At 51.2% G+C, this 23,953-nt stretch overlaps 1 protein-coding gene across 1 annotated transcript; it reads right to left on the reverse strand.

Annotated features, from left to right (window-relative positions):
• Positions 1-86: 86 nt before the first annotated feature.
• PCDH12 (protocadherin 12) lies at positions 87-15,059 on the reverse strand. The gene is given in 5 exon segments (XM_017673742.3): positions 87-577; positions 580-924; positions 4,346-4,494; positions 7,980-8,077; positions 11,373-15,059. Coding segments are annotated over 5 exon segments (3,660 nt in total). The 5' UTR covers positions 14,253-15,059; the 3' UTR covers positions 87-389.
• Positions 15,060-23,953: the final 8,894 nt, after the last annotated feature.

Consider the following 23,953-nt stretch of genomic DNA (forward strand, 5'->3'; position numbering starts at 1 on the left):
CCCAGGCCCAGCATGACCCTCTGCTGGTGACTGGATAACAAAGAACCCTTATGCTGTTCCTCTTTCCTCCCCAGGTGCAAACAGGATAAGGAGCCACTGCTTTTTCTTTATTAGTAGGTCAGAGAGCTCTGCCTGGTGCCCCGGGACCCAGCCCCCACCCTCTAGTATGCAATGAGGCCATCTTTCCTGCTGCGACACTCCCTGGCATCTGTTCCACAGGAGGAGCGACCCTCTGTGCTCTACATGTGTTTTGCCAGCAAACACTTAGTCACAAACTGTCTTTGTCCTCCAAAAAAAAATCCACAGGCAGAGCCATCCCCTAACAAGGGGCTGCTTTGGTCAGCCAGCGGCTAGTCCTGGGCCCACCCTCCTCTGTGGGGCAGCATCAGTCATCCTAAATTTCTTGGGGCACCTCTGGTCAGTGAGTTCAAAGATTTTAGAAACCAGCGCATGTTGCAGGATCCTCCGGGTCTGGACTCCCCAATACCCGCCAGGACCCCCGGTTCCGGGGTCCACAGGCCGCTGCTGCGGTCGGTCCTGCCCTTGGCCCCCTTCTTTCCACGTGGGGCCCCTGTACGTCTGTGCCCGAGGCCCCGCTGGTGGCCAGGTCCAGACTGAGGGTCCTGCCGCACGCGGAGAGCCGCCGCAGCGCCGCCGAGGCCGCCTCCACGGGCACGCCGCTGCGCCCCTCCAGCAGCAGCTCCAGCAGCGAGCTCATCTCCGAGAGGAAGGTGCTGGCCAGCCGCGTGCCCGCGGGGCTCAGCTCGGGCCCCGGCACCTTGCCGAACGTCTGGAAGGTCCTCGGCTCCTCCAAAGCCGCGGCATCCGGGGAGAACACGTTGTCGCGGTAGTTGGTAGCCAGGGGCAAGGACAGCCTCGCTATCCAGGCTGGGTCGGGGGCACTCAGCCGGTCCAGCGCCAAGCCTGCAGGGGAGGAGGGCCGCGGTGAGGGGCGGGGGCTGTGGGCAGGGCAAGGGCACCGCACAGAGGAGAGAGGGGAAACGGCCCGAACCAGGGGCAGCCAGAGCGGGCTGGGAAGGAAGAGGCCCGACAGGGAGGCTGGCTGGGCAGGAAGGCGGCCCCCGGAGTATCCAAGAGAGCTGCGTGGGGCGGAGGCAGGGGGAGGAAGAAGGCCCAGAATTAGAAATTGGCCTGTTTCTAAAGCACTTCCCCGCGCGTGGTGTGTTTCAGGTCTAGGTGTCTTTCACGGTTCCTGTACAGCCGGCGTTCCCACTCCCCGGGGCGCCCCTGAGCCTGAGGGGAAAGGCTCTTTGCTCAGCCAAGACTGGCATTCCTGGCTTGGGGCTGCCTTCACTTCCTATTCATGATAGTGGTGACCACTCGGTAGGCACTTCTGTGCCAAGCAATTTACATAAGTATCTCATTTACCCTCCATACAAGCCTTTGAAGTCAAGAGAGCTGTCCCATTTTATGGATGAGGAAACTCAAGTCCCAAGAAGTTAAACAACATGTCCTCTAAGCAACCAAAGGCAGCTCTGATGCTAGGCCTGGTGACTGGAAGCCCCTGGGACTGCACCAGCCTACCCACTCTGAAGAGCTGGCCCTTCCCCACTGGGTGCTCCGGGTGCCCACCTGTGGCCTCCGGAATTCCCTGGCCAGCTGAAGTCTGCAGTGTCACCAGCTGGCCCTGTGCCCTCAACTCCTAACCTTCATCTCTCGAGCTATAGGTAACTGGGGCCTAGAGGCAGGCTGGGAGGTGGCTGACTGCCTAAGGGCTGTCCCAGGAAAGGGACAGAGAAGGTGAAAGACTGTCCCCAATACCACCATCAGGCTTCTGCTTTTCCCATCTCTTCAACAGAAAATCCTGTCTCAAAAACCTAGCCCCAGGCCCAGTGGTAGTGGTAGAGGCCATGCTTCAGAAAAGAAAGTATACATTGTGTGGTTAAGAGGCTGTGTCTTTTAAAAAAAAGGCACAACATCTATTTTAACATGTATTTAATGTTTGCTTAAGGTGAACTGCTTTAAAATCTGTGCATAGAATAAAAGACTGGAAAGAGATATGTCAAAGTGTTAACTGAAATTACCCCTAGGCAGAAGTGATTTATCCTCTTTTTGTTTACCTACATTTTTGTACATGAACCAAATATTACTTTTGTAATTTGGAAAAGTGATTCCCAAATACAGCTAATTAGTGTTGATATCGACAAGTGAGTCTCGGCCTCGCCCTGTCAGTGCAGGACTGTGCTGGTTGTAGGGCAGGGCCAGGCCCCTTCCTGACAAGTTCAGCCCATACTTGGGACTTAGAGAATGTTAACTGAATGAGTGAAAGAACATAAATATGAACCCTGGACATTTGGGAAATGTAAACTTTAGTTCTCAGACTCGGGGAATAAGGTTGAAACTCTTTTGCTGTTCCTTTCCTTGTACAAGGGTTGGAGAACTTCAGAAAGAATGAAGCTTGGAATGAGAAAATCACTGGGATGTATGAGAATGGCTGAAAAGTGTTGGTGAATTCAGTCTGCAACAGGTGGGTGCTGGGATTAGCCTGGGCTTGATTTCCCAGCTTTGCCACTTGTGAGCAGTGTGACCTTGGGAAAATCACTTAACCTCTCTGAGCCTTTTTCTCTCATGAAGTGGTGAAACAGTACTACTCATTCTGGGTTGCTATGGGCATTCAGACAGCTCATGCATCTAGTAAAATATTACCATTGCATCCCCAGGTGGGACTTTCATCCAATGCGGCCAAGACGCCAGTGTGGGCACACTCCCCACTAGGCCTGTGAGCAGCGCAGACTTTTCTATCCGGTTTGCCATCTCCAGGCCCACACTTTGTACAGTCTCCCTGTGCTCCTTGCCCTTTGGGCTGTGGGGAGCAGGCCCACAAGGGGACTGAGCCCACAAGCTGTAGCCCAGAGCTGGCCAATACAAATATAATGGGAGCCACGAGAGGCCATTTTACGTTTTCTAGTTAGCCACATTAAAAAAGTGAAAAGACAAGGTGAAAGTAATTTGTAAAATATTTTTATACTTAATATAATTTTATCATGTAATCGACACTTAAAAATTGTTAACAAGATATTTTGCATTCTTTTTTCATATCAAGTCTTCAAAATCTGGAGTATATTATATTTCATTTAGGACTAGCCATTTTCACATGTGAGTAGTGGCTACTCTATTAGACCTCACCGTTCTAGATTCTAGACAATGTTGTCCAATAAAACTTGCTATGTATGTGCTGGCTGAAGCAAGTCCACTAACTACATGTGGCTACTGAGCTCTTGAAATGTGGCTGGTATGACTGAGGAACTGAATTTTTCACTTTACTTAATTTTAATTAGATTTAATTTTACTTAATTTTAATTTAGAGCCACACTGCCTGTGTTAATAACTACTAGCTGCACAACTATGGGAAAATTATTAAATGCCCTTCCCCCTCAGTTTTTCCCTTTATGAAATGGAGATAATGAATAGCTCCTATCTCATAAGAGTCTCTCACGAAGACCTTAGAACAGGGACTAGCACATAGAAAGTGAGCAATAAATGTTAGCTGTATCTTTTCAACCAAGAAAAGGAAAGTCCCTGCCATGCCTTCAGTGTATTTGCAGCCAGATGGAGCACATAAGATATGTCCAGACAAAAACCAGATTATTAACCACAAAAACAGAAAACCCCAGCATAGGGGTGGGTGGTCAGGTGGATAGGCTGTTACCTCAGGAGGCTGACAGGTGTCCACAGCAGAGGGTCTGCTAGCAGATTCTTGAATTAAAATGCATGTGATGTGTTCATTGTCAAAACTAGTGTTTCTCTGGAAAACATTCTTTTTGTTTTGATAAGAAATGCCAGTACATTAAAGAGCTGACTCAGTTCTCAGAGTGAAAAGGTGTTTAAACACAACCAAGGAATGGAAGTGACTGGTTAAGCTGGTAAGGGGAGGTCCCCGTTGGCCCCCCTCAGTCGCCCATGAGCTGGGTGACTCTGGGCAGGCTACATCACCTCTCTGAGCTTCAGTTTGCTTATGTCTAAATTCTGTTTACCTCCAAGGACTGTTTGGAAAGTTAAATGAGACAATTTATTTAAGATGTTTCCTGGTATTGGGCACACACCAAGAGCTCACCAATTGTTCACTATTCTTTTTTTTTTTTTAATTGAAGTATAGTTGATATATGTTCATTATTCTTATAATAGTTTTTAAAATGAATAATCAAAGGAGAGTCTGGTCTTTAAACAAATGAAGGCCGCCTGAAGCTGCAGGGGAAATACGTTGTAGCTGATATTCCTCTCTAGAAACAATGTCTGCGTTCCCCTGTGGAGGGCTGGAGCAGAACTCTAAAGCCTGGGCACATGAGGCCACCATGGGGACAGAAGCAGAACAGCGAGTCCCTACCTGTGTGAGGGTCTAGCAGGCTGGAGAGCTCCTCTTCTAGCAGCTGCTTCACAGAGAGGTCCTCTTCAGAGTCCAGAGGACCTTCCTCCTGGTCCGGTTCTGCCTGGCCACCAGCCGTGGCACTGGGATCTGTTTCTGGGATTGCACTCCTGCCAAGGAAGCCAACCCAGCCCCCAGGTGAGGAAATCCACACATAGATCCACTCATTCCTGCTCATGAACGTGCTTCTAGTCATTCATCCACAGAGGGAACAGGATGCGCAGCCCCGCCTTCAGGGTCAGCCAGCCTAGGTTACTGATCCCAGCCCTCCTACCTACTCTGAGTCTGTTCCTTATCTATAAAATGGGGGCACTAGTAACACCCACCTCATAGGGCATCGGAAGGGTGAAATGAGGTGTATGGAAAGAGCGTAGCAGAGTGCCTGGCACATTGTAAGCACTCAGCAGATACAAGTGATTCTGAACGCATTGATATCACTCACCACTGTCCCTTCCACTCCTTCACATTGCCTGACACAGAGGAGCAGTTTAGGGACTTTGTTGAACCAGTGCAATACCTTCCCACCCACCCATCCATCCATCCATCCATCCATCCACTCATCCATCCACCATCCACCCACCCATCCATCCATCCACCATCCATCCATCCATCCATCCATCCATCCATCCATCTATCCATCCACCCACCCATCCATTCATCCACGCATCCATCCACCCATCCATCCATCCATCCATCCATCCACTCATCCATCCATCCACCCATCCATCCACTCATCCATCCACCATCCATCCATTCATCCCTCCATCCATCCATCCATCCATCCACTCATCCATCCATCCACCATCCATCCATGCATGCATCCATCCACTCATGCATCCATCCATCCATTCACTCACCCATCCATGCACGCATCCATCCATCCACCATCCATCCACCATCCATCCATCAATCCATCCATCCATCCATCCATCCACTCATCCATCCACCATCCATCTCTCCATCCATCCACTCATCCATTCACCATCCATCCATCTACCCATCCACCTACCCATCCATCCATCCATCCATCCACCATCCATCCATCTATCCATCCATCCATCCATCCATCCATCCATCCATCCATCCATCCATCCATCTATCCCTCCATCCATCCATCCATCCATCCATCCATCCATCCATCCACTCATCCATCCATCCATCCATCCATCCATCCACTCATCCATCCACCATCCATCCATCCATCCATCCATCCACCATCCATCCATCCATCCATCCATCTACCCATCCACCTACCCATCCATCCATCCATCCACCATCCATCCATCTATCCATCCATCCATCCATCCACCATCCATCCATCCATCCATCTACCCATCCATCCATCCATCCATCTATCCATCCATCCATCCACCCATCCATCCATCCATCCATCCATCCATCCACTCATTCATCCATCCATCCATCCATCCATGCATCCACTCATCCATCCACCATCTATCCATCCATCCATCCATCCACCATCCATCCATCCATCCATCTACCCATCCACCTACCCATCCATCCATCCATCCACCATCCATCCATCTATCCATCCATCCATCCATCCTTTCACCCACCCATCCATCCATCCATCCATCCATCCATCCATCCATCCATCCATCCATCCATCCATCCATCCATCCATCCATCTGTCCACCCATCCACTTATCCATCCATCCACCCATCCATTCATCCATCCATATATCCACCCATCCATCCATCCATCCATCTACCCCCATCTACCCACCCACCCATCCATCCATCCCTCCCTCCATCCACCCATCCACCCACCCACCCATCCATCCATCCATCCATCCATCCATCCATCCATCCATCTACCCATCCACCCACCCACCCATCCATCCATCCATCCATCCACCATCCCCTCATCCATCCACCCATCCATCCACTTATCAATCCACCATCCATCCATCCATCCATCCATCCACCCACCCACCCACCCATCCATCCATCCATCCATCCATCCATCCACCCATCCATCCACTTATCCATCCACCATCCATCCATCCATCCATACATCCACCCATCCACCTACCCATCCACCATCCATCCATCCATCCATCCATCCACCCATCCATCCACCCATCCATCCATCCATCCATCCATCCATCCATCTATCCGAGTATGAGCTCTAGTGAGGGCAGGGATTTCTGTCTGTCTTCTTCCCTGCTTTTTCACCAGTGCTCTCAATAGGACCTGGCACATAGTAGGTGCCTAATAAATACTGTGGGGACTAACTGACTGAATACCCCCTTCTATAACATAAGACGGTGATGGAGGCTGCAGCTGGGGTGAGGCACCCAGAAGCCTCTCAGAACCTACCACTCTGGCTCCCGCATCTCCACCCGGCCCCTCCCTCCTGTAGGCCTTCCTGTCACCCGGGGGGGCCGGTCCCTGGGACTGCATCTGCACAGCAGGGGCAGATCTGGCTCCACATCCAGCAGGTGGAAATGGTCTCTGAGGGGCTTTAAGGCCGGGGAGTCCTTTCTGCTTTTGTTCTAGGACCTCTTTTGCTGCTATTAAGGGATCAACAGGGAGATGGCACGTTTGTAAGTAATAATGCCACACCTAATGTTTATTGAGCAATTACTTCGAGTCAGTCCTTCTGCTTTGCAAGGTATGTGCACCTTCTCAGTAAGCCTTTCACATCTGCAAGGCATTCTCTTGTAATCGTTCCCATTTTACAGATGAGAAAACCAAGACTAATGAAGGCCATGCAGCTTGCCCAAGGTCCCCATGGATTAAGTAGTAAAGTAAAAAACTCAGTCCAGGCTGATGTGACTCCGGAGTGTGTGTACTCACGGCTGACCTACACCACCTCTCACCATCTCTGCAACAGAGAAGCTCCAGGTTGTCCTGGCCAAGAGCACTGAACAGAGGGTCCGGTGCCCGAGAGTGGGTCCCATTTTTGCCACCCACTGGCTATGTGACCTTGAACAAACTCACTTTAAGGCGAAAGGACTTAGCATTAGTTGTGCATCTACTGTGTGCCCGGACTGGGCTACAGGCTTAGAAGCCCATTAAATCCTTACCCCATCACTACAAGGAGTGTGGTGACCTTCATTTTACAGATGAGAAACGGAGGCCTGGAGGTCATCCCCTTGCTCAGTTTCACATAGCTGGGTTGGCTCAAACCACTTAGAGCCTCAGTTGCTCCATCTGTAACAGGAAGGAGTTAGACTAGATGTCCTTCTGAGGTCTCTGATTCCAGGACAGCACCCACATAGCCACACACCCATGTTCTTGGCCAGGAGCCCTCACTGTATGTTTAAGGGTCAAGAGAAAGAAAGCTGAAAGTTATGGATTTAAAGCCATAGTGCACACCTCTGCGGCCAGGGAACAGCCGGCCAGAGCATCAGGGGTGACGTCATTTCCTTAGTGACTCTGGGTCCTGTAAATACTATAAATACGGTCGCTGCAGGACAGAGCTGCCTGGGGACGAGGGAGGGCGCTGTGCGCGGCACTCTCCCGGGGGACCAGTGCCTGGGCTGGGCTCACCCCTCCTCAGGTCTCAGGCTCAGGCCAGCAGGCAGGGGAGGAGCTCAAGAAGCCCGAGGGACCCCGTGCCGCTTACCTGCTGGCGCTGGGCTTGGCCGAGTACTTATTTCCCCGGTGGTTTGGTTTGGGCTGGAACTGGCCCTGATGCAGCAAGGACAGCAGCTGGGAGATTTGCTGTAAGACAGGAAAAATCTGTTGACTCCACACAATTCCGACCCAGCACACTTCCTCGCCGGATGTTTCCCTCAATGCCGGTGCTTGCTTTTTATAGTCTTTCCTCCAGCTTCAGATGTTTGTGTGATGGGATGGGGGGTGGGGGTGGGGACGGAGGCCGGGACGGGCGCAGGCAGGCCGTGGGCGTCTGAGGGAGAGGATGGGGACGCTTGGGGCTCACCGCCTCACTCCCGTTCCCCCAAGGGACCAGCCTCTGCTTTCACAGACCTGGGATCTCTGGGGTGGGGGTGAAAAAGGCATTTCCTGACCGTAAATCCATTGTTACTTTGAAAAGGATTATCTTAAAGAGTTATTTCCCCCTGTGGCAGTATTCAGTCAGCCAGTTTTGGTGGCCAGATGTAAGATAATGTTGTAGAGAAGGCAAAACGGTGTCATCTAATCACCTATTTGTTCATCCTTTCATTCATTCAACAAGAATAAGAAGGAGAACAAGGCCCCGTCACTGCCCTCAGGGAGCTCACAGTCTGCCCAGCACAGCGGTTACTGTGGGGGGGTAGGGGTCTGCTTTGGGGCTGGGAAAGGATGGGGGTCCCTGGGAGCAGAGGAGGGTCTCCCACCCACCTGGGAGCAAGGAGGAAGTTGGGAGGTGGCACAGGGGGTGGTTTCTTCATTTATTTCTACAAATGTTTGAGTTCATACCACATGCCAGGTACCTCTGCTGAGACCCCAAGGTTCCGCAGGAGTTTGGCCAGTGAAGAGAAGGTGAGGGTCTGGGCCAGGGATGAAGGGAGTTTCAGACAGAAGGCCCTGCAAGCTGAAAGGCCAGAGGAGATGGGGGGGTTTCGGAAAGGCCGGAGAATGAGGCAGGGGCTGGGCAAAATTTAGGGCCAGACCAGGCAGGGGCTTGAGAGAAGGCAGTAGACCAAGTCTTGGGAGGCTGGGTCCTCCTTTAAGGTCATTTCTAGCTTGTGTAATGTCAGGCGGGGTTTTAGACGTCCTCGGACCTCTGTTTCCTCGTCTCCAAGGTGGAGTTAGAAATACCTGCCCAGCCTTCCCCACAGGGTTGTCAAGATTAATTAGGTGGTTTGAAAGTTAAAAATGCTCTGCAAATGTGAGGAGTTTGGGTTATTACTCCTAGAAACACTGCCCTTTCCCCCTGGGCCCACCCTCACTCCTCCCTGGGAAGGCCTGCCCTGCTCTGCTGGGTAACTCACCACAAAAAGTGGAGAGGGCCTCAGAGGAGACGTGGGAGAGGAGGCGGCCCGGACTGGGGTGCCTCTGACGCGGGGGGCTCTGGGGCCCATTGCCTGCCTCAGGGCAAACCCCGCCTCTCTGCCAAGGCCTGGAAGCCCTCGTGAGGCACCTGTCACCCTTTCCGGTGGCAGCTGATGTTTCAGGGACATTCCCCCATGTCCCTCCCCAAGCTAAGTGATCTCTGTCCTTCAGGGTCATTTCACAGTTAGAGTCCAGGCTCTGGAATTGGTCAAATTCAGATTCTAATTCGAATTCAGTTGAACTCCAATTCAATTCAAGGTTCTAATTCAAATTCAACCCTAAATCTGCCTCTGCCTCAGGTCCCCGATGTGTGGCCTTGAGGAATTACTTGAAGCATCTGAGCCTCAGTTTCCACAGCAGTAGTAAGGGAATAATAATGAGGCCCAAGGCATGTGCTGGTTGTGGTTATGAGGATTAAAGAAGTGAAAGTATATAAATCCCCTATTAAGAGATCTAATGATAAGCACTTAGTAACTCTTGGGGGGTATATCATCTCATTTAATCTTACAATAACCCAAGGGAGAAGATTCCACCACACCCATTTTGCAGAAGTGAAACCTGAGGCTCACAGGCTCTACAAAGCTATTAATGGCAGGGCTGGAATTTGAATTTGGACCCCGATCCAAATCCACCGTGGCACTGTGCTTCTAGGAATATATGAGCATTTAGGCAGGCTGCCTCTTACTTTCTAGTAGATCCCCACCAGGCCGCCTTCCTTCCATCACCACGGTGGGGTCACCCACGGTGCCTGCTGTCCGCTGTCTGTTCACCAACAACGAGCACAGTGTTTGGCACAAAGAACTCACTTAGTAAGCACTTGAAGGAATGATGGCTCTGGGCAACCTCTGGGTCTGTATACAGCCCAGGGCAAGGCTCCTCAGAGAGCAGCTGGGTCCCCTCAGGTGGCTTCCTGGGGAAGGAAGCTGCATCCTTGCGCCACAGGAAACCTGAGCTGATGGCCTGGCCAAACAGAAGTGTGCCTTGAGCAGGAAGCCTGGCACCGGGAACGTTATCTGGGATGCAGAGGAGCAGATACGGGTGTGAGATCAGGTACCATCCCTGAAAAAGAGTGCCCATTTGTGACTAGTACACCCCAGGTCACTGTACACTTCGTTATTTTTCATCCCATTTAATCCTCACACCCCTGGGAGGTAGGCACAGGGTAAGTTGGGCATCATGATCTCCATTTTATAGCTAAAGAAAATGAGGTTCACATGTTAGAAAACTTGCCTGAGGTCACCTAGCTCCTAAATGTCTGTGTTGAGATTTGAACCCGGCTCTGCCAGTCTCCCAAGGTCCAAGATTGTTTCCGCTGCCCCACTCTGCAGGCCCAGCCAGCAATCTCTGGGCTCTCAGGCAAGCCACATGCAGGCCCTGAACCTGGGGGCAGTGATGCCCATTGCTGGCCTGCTTTGTAGGGAGGTTGCCCAGCTGAGAAGGGGGCCGGTGGAGATGGAGAAGAGCTTTGCAGAAGTAACTGTAATCACCTGCTGAGTGGGACTGCATGCCAGAGAGATTCTAGAGGCTTTAAGTGCACTCATTTTATCTTCAAGCAAATTTAGGAGATAGGTGTTGTTAACATGGACATCTTCAATGGAGAAGCTGAGTAACATCCCCGTGGGTCACAGCTAGGAAGAGGGGGGACCAAATCGAACCCAGGTAGCCTTGCTCCACAGCTTGTGCTCCTAATCACTGCTTTTGCTGTGTGCCTCCTTGTACCAGGCACCCTGAGTAAGTGCCTTGTAGGAATTAACTGATCAGATCCTTAGGACAACTCTGCAAGGTAGCTGCTCTTACCATCATCCCTACTTGACAAGTAGGGAAACTAAGGTTTCAGAGACAGTAAGTAAGTTGCCCAGCATCACACAGCTCAGGTCTGTGGACCCCAGAGGGATCTGAGTTGCCGTAAAGTGCCCCGTGTGCCTGAGGAATGAATTGAGGAATGTGAGGGTAGGGTGCCTGATGCTGTCGGTGGCGGTCCAGGGGTGACCAGAGAGAGAGCTGCCCACCCCCCAGGTACCTGAACAGGAGGAGAATCCACAGTGAGCTCCTCCACGGGGTTCCGCTCTGCGAAGGCAGCCACAGACAACCGGACCAGGCTCCGCAGGATCTCACGGGGGCCTGACTCTTTCTCAGGGGCCACTTTGCCGTTGAGATTCCGCTGCCGCCTCAGGGTTGCAGAGGAGGCTGGTGAGTTCAGCGGGGCCTCCTCGCAGCCCTGCTCCCCAGGCAGCCTCCCTGTGGGGCTGCCCGTGACCTTCAGGGGCCTTGAGCGTGGCTGACCGGTCGCAGGCTGGGGCTCAGGGAGATTCAAGTTCTCGCGAGAGGCATTCCTCTGCCTGGGGTGGTTGAAGAGGAAGTTGACAGTGTCCTGCAGCACCTCTCGGCTCTCTGGCTGCACTCCCTGGTTGCCTTGGTTACGCAGGGTCCTGTACAGGGTCGGTGTGAGGTGAAAGGGGGCCTGCAGGCAGGGGTCCCAGCCTGCTTCCATCATTGCTTCCCTGCCAGCATCCTTGTGGGGCTGCCCACCTCCTCCGGGCTCATCCACCTGGCCCCTGAGCACGGGCACGAGGTGAATATCTGCCTTCTGGATGTGTTTCTGGGGCCTCTTGGGCTGGTGGCGGTAAGTAGACTCAGCCTCCCGACAGTTGTAGGCCCTGTTGTCTTTCTTCTCTGTGCGGCAGATAGACGCAATCAGAGCCAAGATCAACCCGAAGATGGCCAGCAGCACAACCAGGCAAACCGCCGTCAGCACCGAGGTGCTCAGCGCCCCAGACTCACGGGCCAAGTCCCTCAGGTGATCTACGCTGGTGACAAACAAGACCCTCAGCAGGGCCTGCGTCTGCAAGGAGGGGCTGCCACAGTCTTCTACCACTATTTGCAGTTCCCACTCACTCCCAATGAGGTTGCTGGCATTGGTGGTGTTGATGAACAACTGCCCCAGGTGGGGGCTGAGGACGAAGAGCTGGGCTTCATTCCCACTCCGGATGCTGTAGAGGAGCTCTCCATTGGCCCCGGAGTCTGCATCTCTCGCTGCAATGGTTACCAAAAGGAATGGCCGGGGGCCGTGGATGGCCAGTGGTGAGGTGTCGGCACCCACTGGGCCCACGCCACTGGGAGTCTCAATGGGCACCAGAAGGTGGCCTGTGGAGGCATTTACGAGCACGGAGAGGCTGGCTTTTCCATCACTGAGTATGGGATGAGTCACCTCTGGGGCATTATCGTTGGCATCCAGGAGGCTGACCCACACAGAGACGCTGGATGCAAGCTGAGGCTGCCCCCTGTCCTCCGCGATCACGCGGAACTCAAAGCTGGCCATCTGTTCATAGTCCAGTGACCTCTGCGCAGTGACCTCTCCTGTGTCTGAGTCAATAGCTACCAAGTGAGAGACTGGGGAGTCCTGGATGCGGTATGAGATCTCTCCATTAATGCCCAGGTCCGCATCGTGAGCCCTGATGGTAAGGAGGTGGAGGGAGGGCAGGTTGTTTTCCCTAGTGGAGACCTCGTACGTGCTCTTCTCAAACACTGGGGCGTTGTCGTTGGCATCACTGACCTGGATGTTGAGCTGTTCCTTGGCTGATAAGGGCTGCGGTCCTTGGTCTTGGGCCAAGAGAGTGAGGGTATATTTGGGCCACCGCTCTCTGTCCAGCGTGGCGTTGGTTAGCAGCATGTATGTGTTGCCATTGGTCCTTCTCAGCTTGAAGTGGCCCAGCTCTTGACTCAGCCAACAGTGGACCAGACCATTGTTTCCTGAGTCCAAGTCATTTGCCATGACAAGAGCGATGAAACTGTCCTTGGGAAGAGCTTCCGACACCAGGGATGGCTGGGAGGCCCACGTGATATGGACGCTCGGCGCATTGTCGTTGACATCCAGGACCTTAATGAGAACTTTGCAATGGGCTGGGATGGGACTGGGACCCAGGTCCCTTGCCTGGACATCCACCTCGTAGGCAGGATTCTTCTCGTAGTCGAGGGGCTGACGCAGGATCACCTGGCCTGTCTTGGCTTCTACGTGGAAGGTGTGCAGCACCTCTGGAGACACATGCTTACTGAGGAAGAACTCCACTTCCCCATTGGGGCCCTGGTCGGGATCCGTGGCCGTCAAATTTATGAGGAGAGTGCCAGGGGCGGCATCTTCCCGGATTTCTAGTGCTAACGAACTTTCAGCAAACACAGGGCTATTGTCGTTGGAGTCCAGGACGTTAACCTTGACCAAGCTGGTGCCTGACTTGGGGGGGCTCCCACTGTCATAAGCAGTCAGCACCAGATCAAAACACGAGTGGATTTCCCGGTCCAGCTCCTTCACCACCACAAGCTCCGCATGTTTGGCCTCATCAGGCCCCACGATGACATCCAGAGCGAAGTGTTCACTGGGAGACAAGGTGTAGGAGTGCAGGGTGTTGGGGCCAGTGTCCGGGTCGAGAGCTCTGTCCAGGGGGATCCGGGTGCGCAGAGAGGCACTCTCTGAGATTTCCAGCTCCTGTTCATTTTTGGGGAACCGTGGCTGGTGGTCGTTGACGTCCAGTACCTGGATCTCCACGTGGATCAGAGCCAAATCCCCTGTGGCAAGCACGTCAAAGGAAAGCAGGCAGGGATCCTGCTGCCGGCAAAGCTGCTCTCGGTCCAGCCGCGTCCCGGTGCTGAGCAGGCCGTCCTTGGAGCCCACCCGGATGGGGAGGGCCTGACGCAGCTGCAAGACCTGGAAGGCAGCCCCCGCTGGCCCCTGCCTCTCCTCCCAGCCCAGTTCCTGGGACAGCTTCCCTATCACCGTGCCGGGCGGCACTTCCTCTGATACTCGGTACTTCACAGTGAGAGTGGCCACCTCCTGACAGTCCCCTGAGAGGAGCAAGTAGCCACCTGGCCCCCAGAGCCCCAGTAGGAACGGCAGCAGTCGCATCATGCTTACCACCAGAGCGGCTAGATTCAGAAACCACTAGAGTGCTTCAAGGCCGGGCAAGTCCTCCAGTGCTTCCTGGGGAGCTTGATCTGCCCCGTTCTTCTGCCCCCAGACCTGCTGGCACAACCTCGTCCCATAACTAGATGACGATGGAATGAGAGGGATTCCCAGGCAAGGCCATCTTCATCTGAAGAGACCTGAGCGGTCCAAGCACGGATGAAGTGAAATCGCTGGGAAGACCCTGCATAGGGGCGCCCGTTTGTCCGCTTCAGCAAATGATGGTCAGAAGCCGGTCTGAGAGGGACTTGACCCAGTGGAGCAGGATGAGGGGATCTGCCTTCCAAACAGTTGCTAAGCTGGGGAAACAGAAAAGCAGCTTTTTCCTATGGAAACCCCACCTACAGGAAAAGGGAGGGCTGTACGTTTCAATGCCAATCAGAGAAAGAGCGCTTCCCGGGAAGCCGAGGGGCTGCCTCTGCGGAGGACGGGCCGGGGCCCCGGGGCCAGCCGGCCGGAAGGGAAGGTGCTGTCCGTGGCATAAGGCAGTGCCCGGAGGGAAGGGAGCTCCTGTGCGGCTGGGCGGGCAGTGCTCCCTGCCTCCCTCCCTCCCTCTTCACCCTCTCTTTCTGTCATTTCCCCTCTCCCATTCCAGCTTTTTCCCACACTCATCTACCTCTCACTGATCACCCGTTTTTGTCTCGTGGGAACAGCTGTGATTACGAGGGCAGCCATCAGAGCCTGGGCTCGAGTTCGGCCTCTGCAGCTTACCAGCTGGGTGCGGCGGGACAAGTCACTTAACCTCACTGGGCCTCCAGCTCCTCGACTTTAAAGTGTGGATGGCAATAAGAACAGTAGCCTTCCCAGCAGGAAATTGGGAGGGCGAAAAGAAATGGTGCACAGGGCTTGGGCCTCGCTCAGAGGGCTGGGCAGTGACATTATCATCAGCAGTGGGTGTTGAGATCTGCTCGGCTTGTCCCACCGAGAGCCAGGCGGCTTCTGGCTCTTGAACTGGCCCTGGGGCAGCCCCTGCCCACCCAGGCCCACCAGGGCGTCTAGGGCCTTGGCTCCTGAAGCACAAGGACCTCTCCAGCCTCCTGCCCCCTTCCCTTCCGGCTCCCCGGCCTTGGGGCCCATTGTTCTCTGCAGCTGGACGGCCTCAGCAGCGTCTGTCAGGGAATCCCCCGCCTCGTGCCCCTTCGTCCTGGAGGTTTTTATACTTCTCCCTCTCCCTCCCTTCCTCCAATTCTTCTCTCTCCCTGCTGGTTATGACAGGGTCCCGTGAATGCTGACTCCCCTCGCTGGCCCAGCACCCTTCCTGGATGTCTTCAGCTGTGCCCCCTTCATTCCCCTCCACAGAGACGAGGTCCAGAAAGGGGCCAAGAGGCAGTTGCCCGGTGGCCTGCTGCTTCTCCTCTCCCTCCTCCATTTGTTGCCCCCAGCCCTCGCCCAGGCTCCCATGCTACTTCCAGGCTGAGTCCAGAGGCTTGGCATGCACTTGAAATGAAGAGAATTAGGGGCCAGCTTCCCCTAGATGGACGCTTGCAGCTGAGTCCCTGGGGCTGAAGGTGCCTGTTGGGACACAGACGACCCCCGTCAGGGCCTGTTGGCCTGGAAGCCTGTGGCCATTAGGAAGGACAGGGGCAGAGGAGGGACCTCCCTGGCCTACAACCCGTGGGCACCTCTCCCTTCCCTGTCCTTTTTTTCCCCACACCGGGTCCTTTCACCCCACATTCCAGCCCTGGATATTTCCTCGCAATCTTACTGAAGCCCCAGGACCACAGCAGTGGCCTCAGGGCCACGTCCCACAGCACGCCTCCGAGACAGAACGCACACAGCTCACTTGCGCCACAGCTCACATTGCGCCAGTCACTCCACCCCCCACCCCCGGGCCTCAGTTTCCTTCTCTGTGGAGTGTGGCTGTCCCCCATCTGTGAGTCTGTGGTAAGGATCCAGTGAGGTGACACACCTGAGGGCTCAGCACAGTCCCTGGCACAGAGAGCTTGTCACATGAGACTAGCATTTTGCCTTGTGTCATTTGCCAGGTTCACGCCTCCTGTGTGAATGGTGGAGAGGGCTTGCTTTTGTCCCTCCACTTTTGTCTCTGCCTTCCCGGCCACAAAGCTCATTTCCCAGGCCTCCCTCAGCTCGTACTTGGGCCAGGTGCTGCTGTGCTTCCCAGGAGCCAGTGCAGGCTCCAGCGCCCGGCTGTCAGTGGCCCCTCAGCTGACAGTCAGCCCTGTGGTGGCCTGGCTCACGTATGCTGTTACTAAGTGCGGGCAGCAAGCAAGGCAAAGTGGCCCCAAGGGCTTCAGTCTGAGGTGGGGGCAGGGAGATGAAAGAACTGGGCCCAGAGGAGTGGCTCTGTGTCCAGGCCTGGGCATCAGGGAGCTCCCTGCGGAGGGCACTTAGCATTATCCTGACCGGCATGGAGGAGTTAGCCAGGGGAGGGCGCAGAGACGGGATGGGCAAGCGGGCGCCGTATGTACAGTGCTGCAGGAGGGTCTGTGAGGAGGGTGCGGGGGAGGAAGGTGTGCTGGGCACATCGGCAGGGCTTGGGGGCACCTGCACCCCACGCTGGGGGCTCGGATCTTGTCCTGAAGGCCGCGGGGGGCTCTCGGAGGACTCTGAGCTGGATGAGAACAGCAGCTTCAGGCCACGCCTCGTGCTGAGGGCTTCTCACATGCCATCCTGTGCCACCCTTACTCCCGTGCTGGCGGGATGAAGAAGCTGAACGCAAGGAGATAGATAACTTGGCCAAGATCATGCAGGTCTGCCCTCCAGAAAGCCCCCAGAGGGGTGGAAGGGAACAGAGAGCAGGGAGAGAGGGAGGGCAGTTGGGAATAGCGCAGGGGAGCTTTGGTGCAGGAAACTGGTGCTGAGAACGTTTCCAGAATGCCATCTGGTGGCCAAAGGCAGAGAAAAAGCACAGAGGCGGGGAGGTGGAGGCCTGGAGACCACAAATACCCGCAGCCCTACACCTGTGCTTCTGTGTTGCGCAGAACACAACAGCAAGCGCTACACTCAGAGGACAATCATTTCTCTTAATCGAGAAACCTAGTATGACGCAGTGTCCACAGAAGCAATTATGGAATTCATGATTTTACCTGTGTTAACATTTATATTCTTGAAAAGACATTGTTTTGTATCTATATATATGTGCTGCGTGTGGAGTGTCTTGCATTAACTGGTGCCATGGATGGATGCAAAAAATGGAGTCCCAGATTACTAGAAATTTTTATTTGGATTTCACAGATGGTTTTTATTGAAGTTGTTTGTTTGTTTTATTAACATTGGGGGCATGAAGCTAAGACAACCCTTTAAAAATCCAAAGCTAGCAAACAAGGCACCAGACTTTTTAAAGGAGACCACCTCTGGGGGTGAGGCCCCATTTAGTATTTTCTCTCCTCCTGTCTGGCGGCAGGGGTCAGCTGATCTTTAGCAGCCACAGGTCAAAGGGCGAGTGGAGCTGTCGCTAGAGTTTGCCTGGAGGCCCTTCATCACCCTGAGTTTTGAAATGGGTTTGAAGTTGCCAAGGTTCTCTGCCACAGTGCAGCAGCTGAGGACAGTATCTCTCAGGTCTGCCATATTTTTTTAAAAAGGGAAGGATGGAGGTTGGTGCTTGAAGTCTTGCTTGCCACCGACCTTAAGGTCATTCACATCTGGATCCTTAGCTGTGGGGAGTGTGTAGGGGGTGAAGTGAGGGCTGGGGGTGCCCAGAGGATCTTTTCAAAACCCCTGGAGTCCTGAGGACCCTTGAGGGGTCAGCGGTGGCCTCTGACTCTTGGGGGACTCACAGGCCAGCTGGGTGGAAGCTAAGACTACACTCCACCCTACAAATGTCGCACTATGCTGGCCGCCCACCCCCAGGGCTCCTTGTGAACCTGCCTGGCAGCTGCCGTGGTCACCACAACCAAGGCAGCTTTGATGAAGCTGGGAAGCTTCATCCTCAGGATCATTCTGGTTGGGAAGGTGACAGGACCACCCATTCTTTTTTTTTTTTAAGCAAGACCTTGTTGAGGTTAGAGCCAGTCTGGCCAGAAATCTTGACTGGGAGACTCAAGTAGATGTTTTGGGTCATCCGATCCTGGCATGGCACTTTGTGGTCTTTGTTGGGACAAATGACAGATGTCCACTATCACACAATGACACCTCTTTCTGAGCTCAGTGCAGAAAGAAGAATGGATTTTGCAGGGAGAAATTTGCCAAGAAATGAAAGGCTTTGTGTCTCTGTTAAGAGTGGCAGCTCTCAAAAGGGGCCAGATATCAGTCACTTAGAAAGCTTTTCAAAATACCAGGGACAGGGCAAGAAAATCTGTTCTCTTCCCATTCCCTGCCTGCCAGAGAGAATTTTATAATTGCCAGCTCCATTTTCCCCCCACTTTCGAAAAGGCGTCATCTTTCAGATCATTTGGGACAGAGTTGGAAAAGTTGGTTGAAACTTTTTGCTGGAAAGAGAAGCTTGATAGCTACATAATAAAAGGAAAAATAGAAGGGAAGAGGGGAATTGCTGAAGATTGGTGAATTTGTGGAAAGGGGCACCCAGGGGAACCGCAAGGGCTACAAAGGAAGTTAGATTGAAGATAAGGACTTTTGAACGAGTTGTGGTAAACTATGGCTCTCCTTCATGGTTTTCAAGAAGAATGCAAAAAACAATGTATAATTTATTTTGTGCCTTAATAACCACAATGTAGCCCCAAACTGAACCACATAAATTCTGAGTTGGTAAGAGTTACACATACCTTATGTCTCTCTCCCCAACCCTCAGAGGGGAAGTGGGCTACTTCCAGCATGTAGATTTCAATTTTGATAGACTTTAAGTCATTCTGACATGCACCCCATCTCCGCCCAACCTCACTGAGATGCACCGATCTGCACTGATCTGGCACTCATGGCACCAGCAGACGTGTAAGGGCCAAGCTCTATAGCCATTAGGTCTTTCTTGCTGAGGATCCTCCTGTCCCCGTGCCTGTACCACTTAGCAGAAGCTCTGTGTGCACCTTGTTCTCCTTCCATATTTCTGCAGACTCTTCTGTCTGCTTCTGATTCTTCCTATTGTTTTTCCTCCTTCTGACTCCCAGGTGTGGGCATGTCTCCAGACACTTTCCTCAGCCATACATAGGTTATTAGCCTAGAAATAGGTCGCCAGATTTAGCAAATAAAAAAAAATTTAGCAAAAAAATTGCTAAAAAATGTAGCAAATAAAAAACAGGGCACCCGGTTAAATTTGAATTTCAGATAACTAATGAAAAATTTTCCAATATAAGCATTTTAATCCAGCAATCCTACCCAGCGTTAATGTAGGCTCTTAACCTAAATTTCCTTCTGTTTTCTTCCCTCCCCGCACTCCTGCCCTCCACCTTTCCCTTCTCTTCCTCGTCCTCCTTCTCCTCTTCTTCCTTCTTCATCAAGAATTTTGGTCTACACCGTGAATTTGAAAATCTATCAGTACACACAAAAATCAAACATATTGACTAGAAGCATCATCTGTGCATGAATATTCAACAGCTGACTGTGTTGATTGGCCTTGTTATGCATTAAACATTTCTGGGTGACGCCAGGATGGAAGTGTTCTCACACTGACAGAGCCACCCAGTAGGAAGCCTGCATCACACTCATTCATTCATTTATTCGGGCATCCATTCATTCATTTATTTGTTGGAATTCAGCTTGTTCTCTATTTACAAGGTCCGTTTTTTTTCCGGCAGGGTAAGTAGCTGCAGTTGACCCACATTTTCCCTTCCTGTAAACCCCTGGTTTGGTTTTCTTTCTTCACATAGAATCTAATCAGCCTAATTCTTGCCTTGCTTCGGAAAGGTTCTTGCAGGAAGGAAAATGAGTCTTCCCATTGTTACATAAATTCTCAAGGGGCTTCCCTTATAAGTTTCTGACAGCCAGGAGTTGAGCCCGGAGCTCTAAGAGAAACAGCCACGCACTGATTTATGATGGCAGCTGCTGCTAAATCTCACCCCTCTTTCCTTCTTACAGAGCCATGTTACCTTGGGGTTACAAAACTCTTTTCACTGTTATTCAGGGGAGTAATAATAAAATGCCAGGTTGCAAGTATAAACATGATCATTCTGTTCCTATTATTGTAAATCAAATTTTACCTTACATCAGGAGCAGAGAAAACATTTTCTACTGTCAGCCACCTCAAACCTTTTTAGGAGTCTGTTTTTATTTAACCCTAGGATGACCTGACATGTTGTTTGAGCTGTACTGACCAGGGAGGCCGGTCACATAGGTGATGTGGCTATTTCCCCTTACATACCCAACTGACCATTGTCCTTGAGCAAAGGGTTAACTTGATCTAAGCATATGATTGGGATTAATGATGTGGGTTCAGGACTCTAACTGCCTGGGTTCAAAGCTTTGCTCCATAAATTACCATCTGTGTGACAGTGGCCAGGCACTTAACTTCTCTGTGATCCGTTTCCTTAGCTTTACAAAAGGAGTGATGATGGTAGCCTGTTGTGGAGCTGTTGTAAGGTTTAGTTAGCTTAGTCGATGCACAGCGAGCAGGGTAGCATTCCAAGCATTAGTCATTTATAATTGTGTTTTTAGTATATTAGCCCGTGCCTGTACCACTGGGAGTGGGGGAAGGAAGGTGGGGGGGGGTTGTTCCATAGATGAGTTATGGAGAATCCTAGGAACATACTGAAATTATACTAAAAAATATTATATAACACCATAATTTTTAAATAGATTCTAAGACGTATGACTCACAAATAAGGTAAACATAAACTCATAGCTGGTGCTATGAGTGCCAGATCAGTGCAGATCGGTGCATCTCAGTGAGGTTGGGTGGAGATGGGGTGCATGTCAGAATGACTTAAAGTATATCAAAATTGAAATCTACATGCTGGAAGTAGCCCACTTCCCCTCTGAGGGTTGGGGAGAGAGACATAAGGTATGTGTAACTCTCACCAACTCAGAATTTATGTGGTTCAGTTTGGGGCTACATTGTGGTTATTAAGGCACAAAATAAATTATACATTGTTTTTTGCATTCTTCTTGAAAACCATGAAGGAGAGCCATAGTTTACCACAACTCGTTCAAAAGTCCTTATCTTCAATCTAACTCCACTTTTTTGTTGTTTTGAAGATGAAGACTCTATTTGAAAGAAAAACCAATTTTTCAGATTCCATGTGACAATAGTAAACCTTTTAAGATCTACATGGTCAGCAGATATCCCAGCAGGAATTTAGGGACGCTCCTGTAATAGGGTGGGGCTCACCATTGTCCAGTCCTGCTCCAGAGTTGTGTCAGGGTTTTCACCTCCACACGTTCACCCCTCTGTATGTCAAGACTTGTTTCAGGGATGCTTGTGAGTGGTGGCCGTTGAAAAGGAGACCGTCCCCACTGGTCAAGTGACACGAGCTCAGCAAAGTCTCTGGACACCCATGGGATGCCGGCAGTGGATGGAGACAAGTACCGGCACGGATGGGAGGCCTGCCAGTCCCTGCAGTAGCCACACATATTTTGTGATCTACTCCTGCTTCACTAGCCGAAGACCTGAGCCCTGATCTCTGTCTGGGTCGCATATCCCCTCCTCTCCTAAGCCTAGACTCCAGCAGCTAGTGTCCCCGGAGACAAGCGATGGACTTGGATCTCTTCATCTCCCTCAGGTTCTCATTCTCACTTGCCAACATGTCCCAAACTCTGATCCTAACTTCCCTAGGGCCTTCCTTTTTAATTCTTAGGGCCAGAACATTTTATCCTCTCTGTATTCCTGTTACAACAAACCTAATTCTCTTACAGGCCAGAGGAAAGGGTGAGACTGATGAGGAATTGGTCCTAATCCTGTATGTCACCATGGTATGATTCTGGTCAAATCACTTCACTCCTCGGTGCCCCAGTTTCCTCGTCTGAGTCCTGGAGTCCTGGGTACTTAACTGAGATAATGCATGTAAAGTGCACATCACAGTGGAGGACTGGGCATATGGGGAAAGCTCAATTCAAAAGACTACCCAGGTACATGAAACTGAAGACACAGAAGTCTGCTACTTCGATGGAGTCTGAAAGCAAGATTTATTAGAAAACTCTTTGCCCAATCCTGACCTCAGAACCGGACTCTAATTATTTAGTCCATTTTAAAATTAATCCGAATTATTCAGATTGCTTTGAAATTCTCTCTTCTGGGCCCTCCATCCTGTGACCTCTGACATGAAGTCATGACATGATGCCATAATTTACCTTCTGTCCCGACTTTGTGAGAATTTCCTGAGCTGGTTCTCAGACTCCCTCATGTTTTGCATCTGGGAGGTCTCCGGCAGGATTCACGGTCTCACCGCTGAGCACTCTGAGGTAGGGTTACCATGCATTTTGCTCTTGGTTTTATTTCTTTTGGCAAAACATGAATAATGGTATTAGTGGATGGTTTCGGAGATTCTTCTTCCTTCCTTTGTGTTTTCAAGGAGTATGTTTCTGGTTTTGGTATCTATCACAGGGGTAGTTAGATTTCTGTTCTATGATAGTACAGAAAATTAGGAGTGATAATTTGCATGCAAGTAAGCCCCTCCAGTGCCCTGATTTACTTACCCACTTGTTTCTTCCTAGTCTTCTGGGTGCAGGACCAGCTACATAATTTGCAGAGCTCAGTGAAAAATGAAAATGCAGAGCCTCTTGTTCAAAATTAAGAATACCAAGATGGTCACAGCAGAGCATTAGACCAAGAGCAGGACCCTTCTAAGCTTGAGTCCCTGCTGAGCTTAGGGGCCTGTGTGACTTTACAGGTGCTCCCCCATGAAGCCAGTCCTGCCTGGGAGACAGAGGTGGTTACCTTTAGATTTCTGGAGGCTTAGGTTAGAGGCCTAGCTATGCAAGCTGCTTTTCTAGGGGAAGAAGTTTATGATAAGGAGGACACAGGAGCCTATTAGGTCATTAGGGACACATTAGTTTTATGGTTCCCCTGGGAACCAACATTTCAGCATTCCATTTAAGTACTGAGACTAGTCCTTTGTATCTACATGTATCTAAAAAATTTGGTATTGAGATATAATTAACATACAATATAACTCACACTTTAAAAATGTGTAATTCAGTGGTTTCTAGAATATTCACAAATTTGTGCCACCATCACCACCATCTAATTCCACAATATTTCCATCCCCCAAAAGAAACCCCATAACCATTAGCAGTTACTTCGCATGCCCTCCTGCCTCAGCCCCTCGCAACCACTAAACCTACTTTCTGCCCTATACATTTGCCTCCTCTGGACATCTCATATAAATGGAATTATACAATATGTGGCTTTTTGTGCCTGACTTCTTTCTCATAGCCTAATGTTTTCAAGGCTCATCCATGTTGTAGCACATATATAGTAATTCATGCCTTTTTATAGCATGAATTTAATAACTTAATAATATTCCATTGTATGGATATACCACATTTTGTTTATCTATTTATCCACTGATAGACATTAGAATTGTTTCCACTTTTGGCTATTGTGAATACTATGGCTGTAGTGTACATTTATGACTACTATATACAAATGTACAAATATACTTGTACATTTGTGTATAAGCTTTTGGGTAAACATATGTTTTCAATTCTCTTGAGTATATATCTAGGAGTAGAATTGCTGGGTCTTATTGCAACTCTATGTTTAACTTTTTGAGGAGCTGTCAAGCTGTTTTCCAAAGTAGGAATTTTACATTTCCAGCAGTGTATGAAGTTTCAACTCTCTACATCCTCACCGATACTTG

This window comes from Manis javanica, chromosome 14 (assembly GCF_040802235.1).
Source record: "Manis javanica isolate MJ-LG chromosome 14, MJ_LKY, whole genome shotgun sequence".
NCBI lineage: Eukaryota > Metazoa > Chordata > Mammalia > Pholidota > Manidae > Manis > Manis javanica.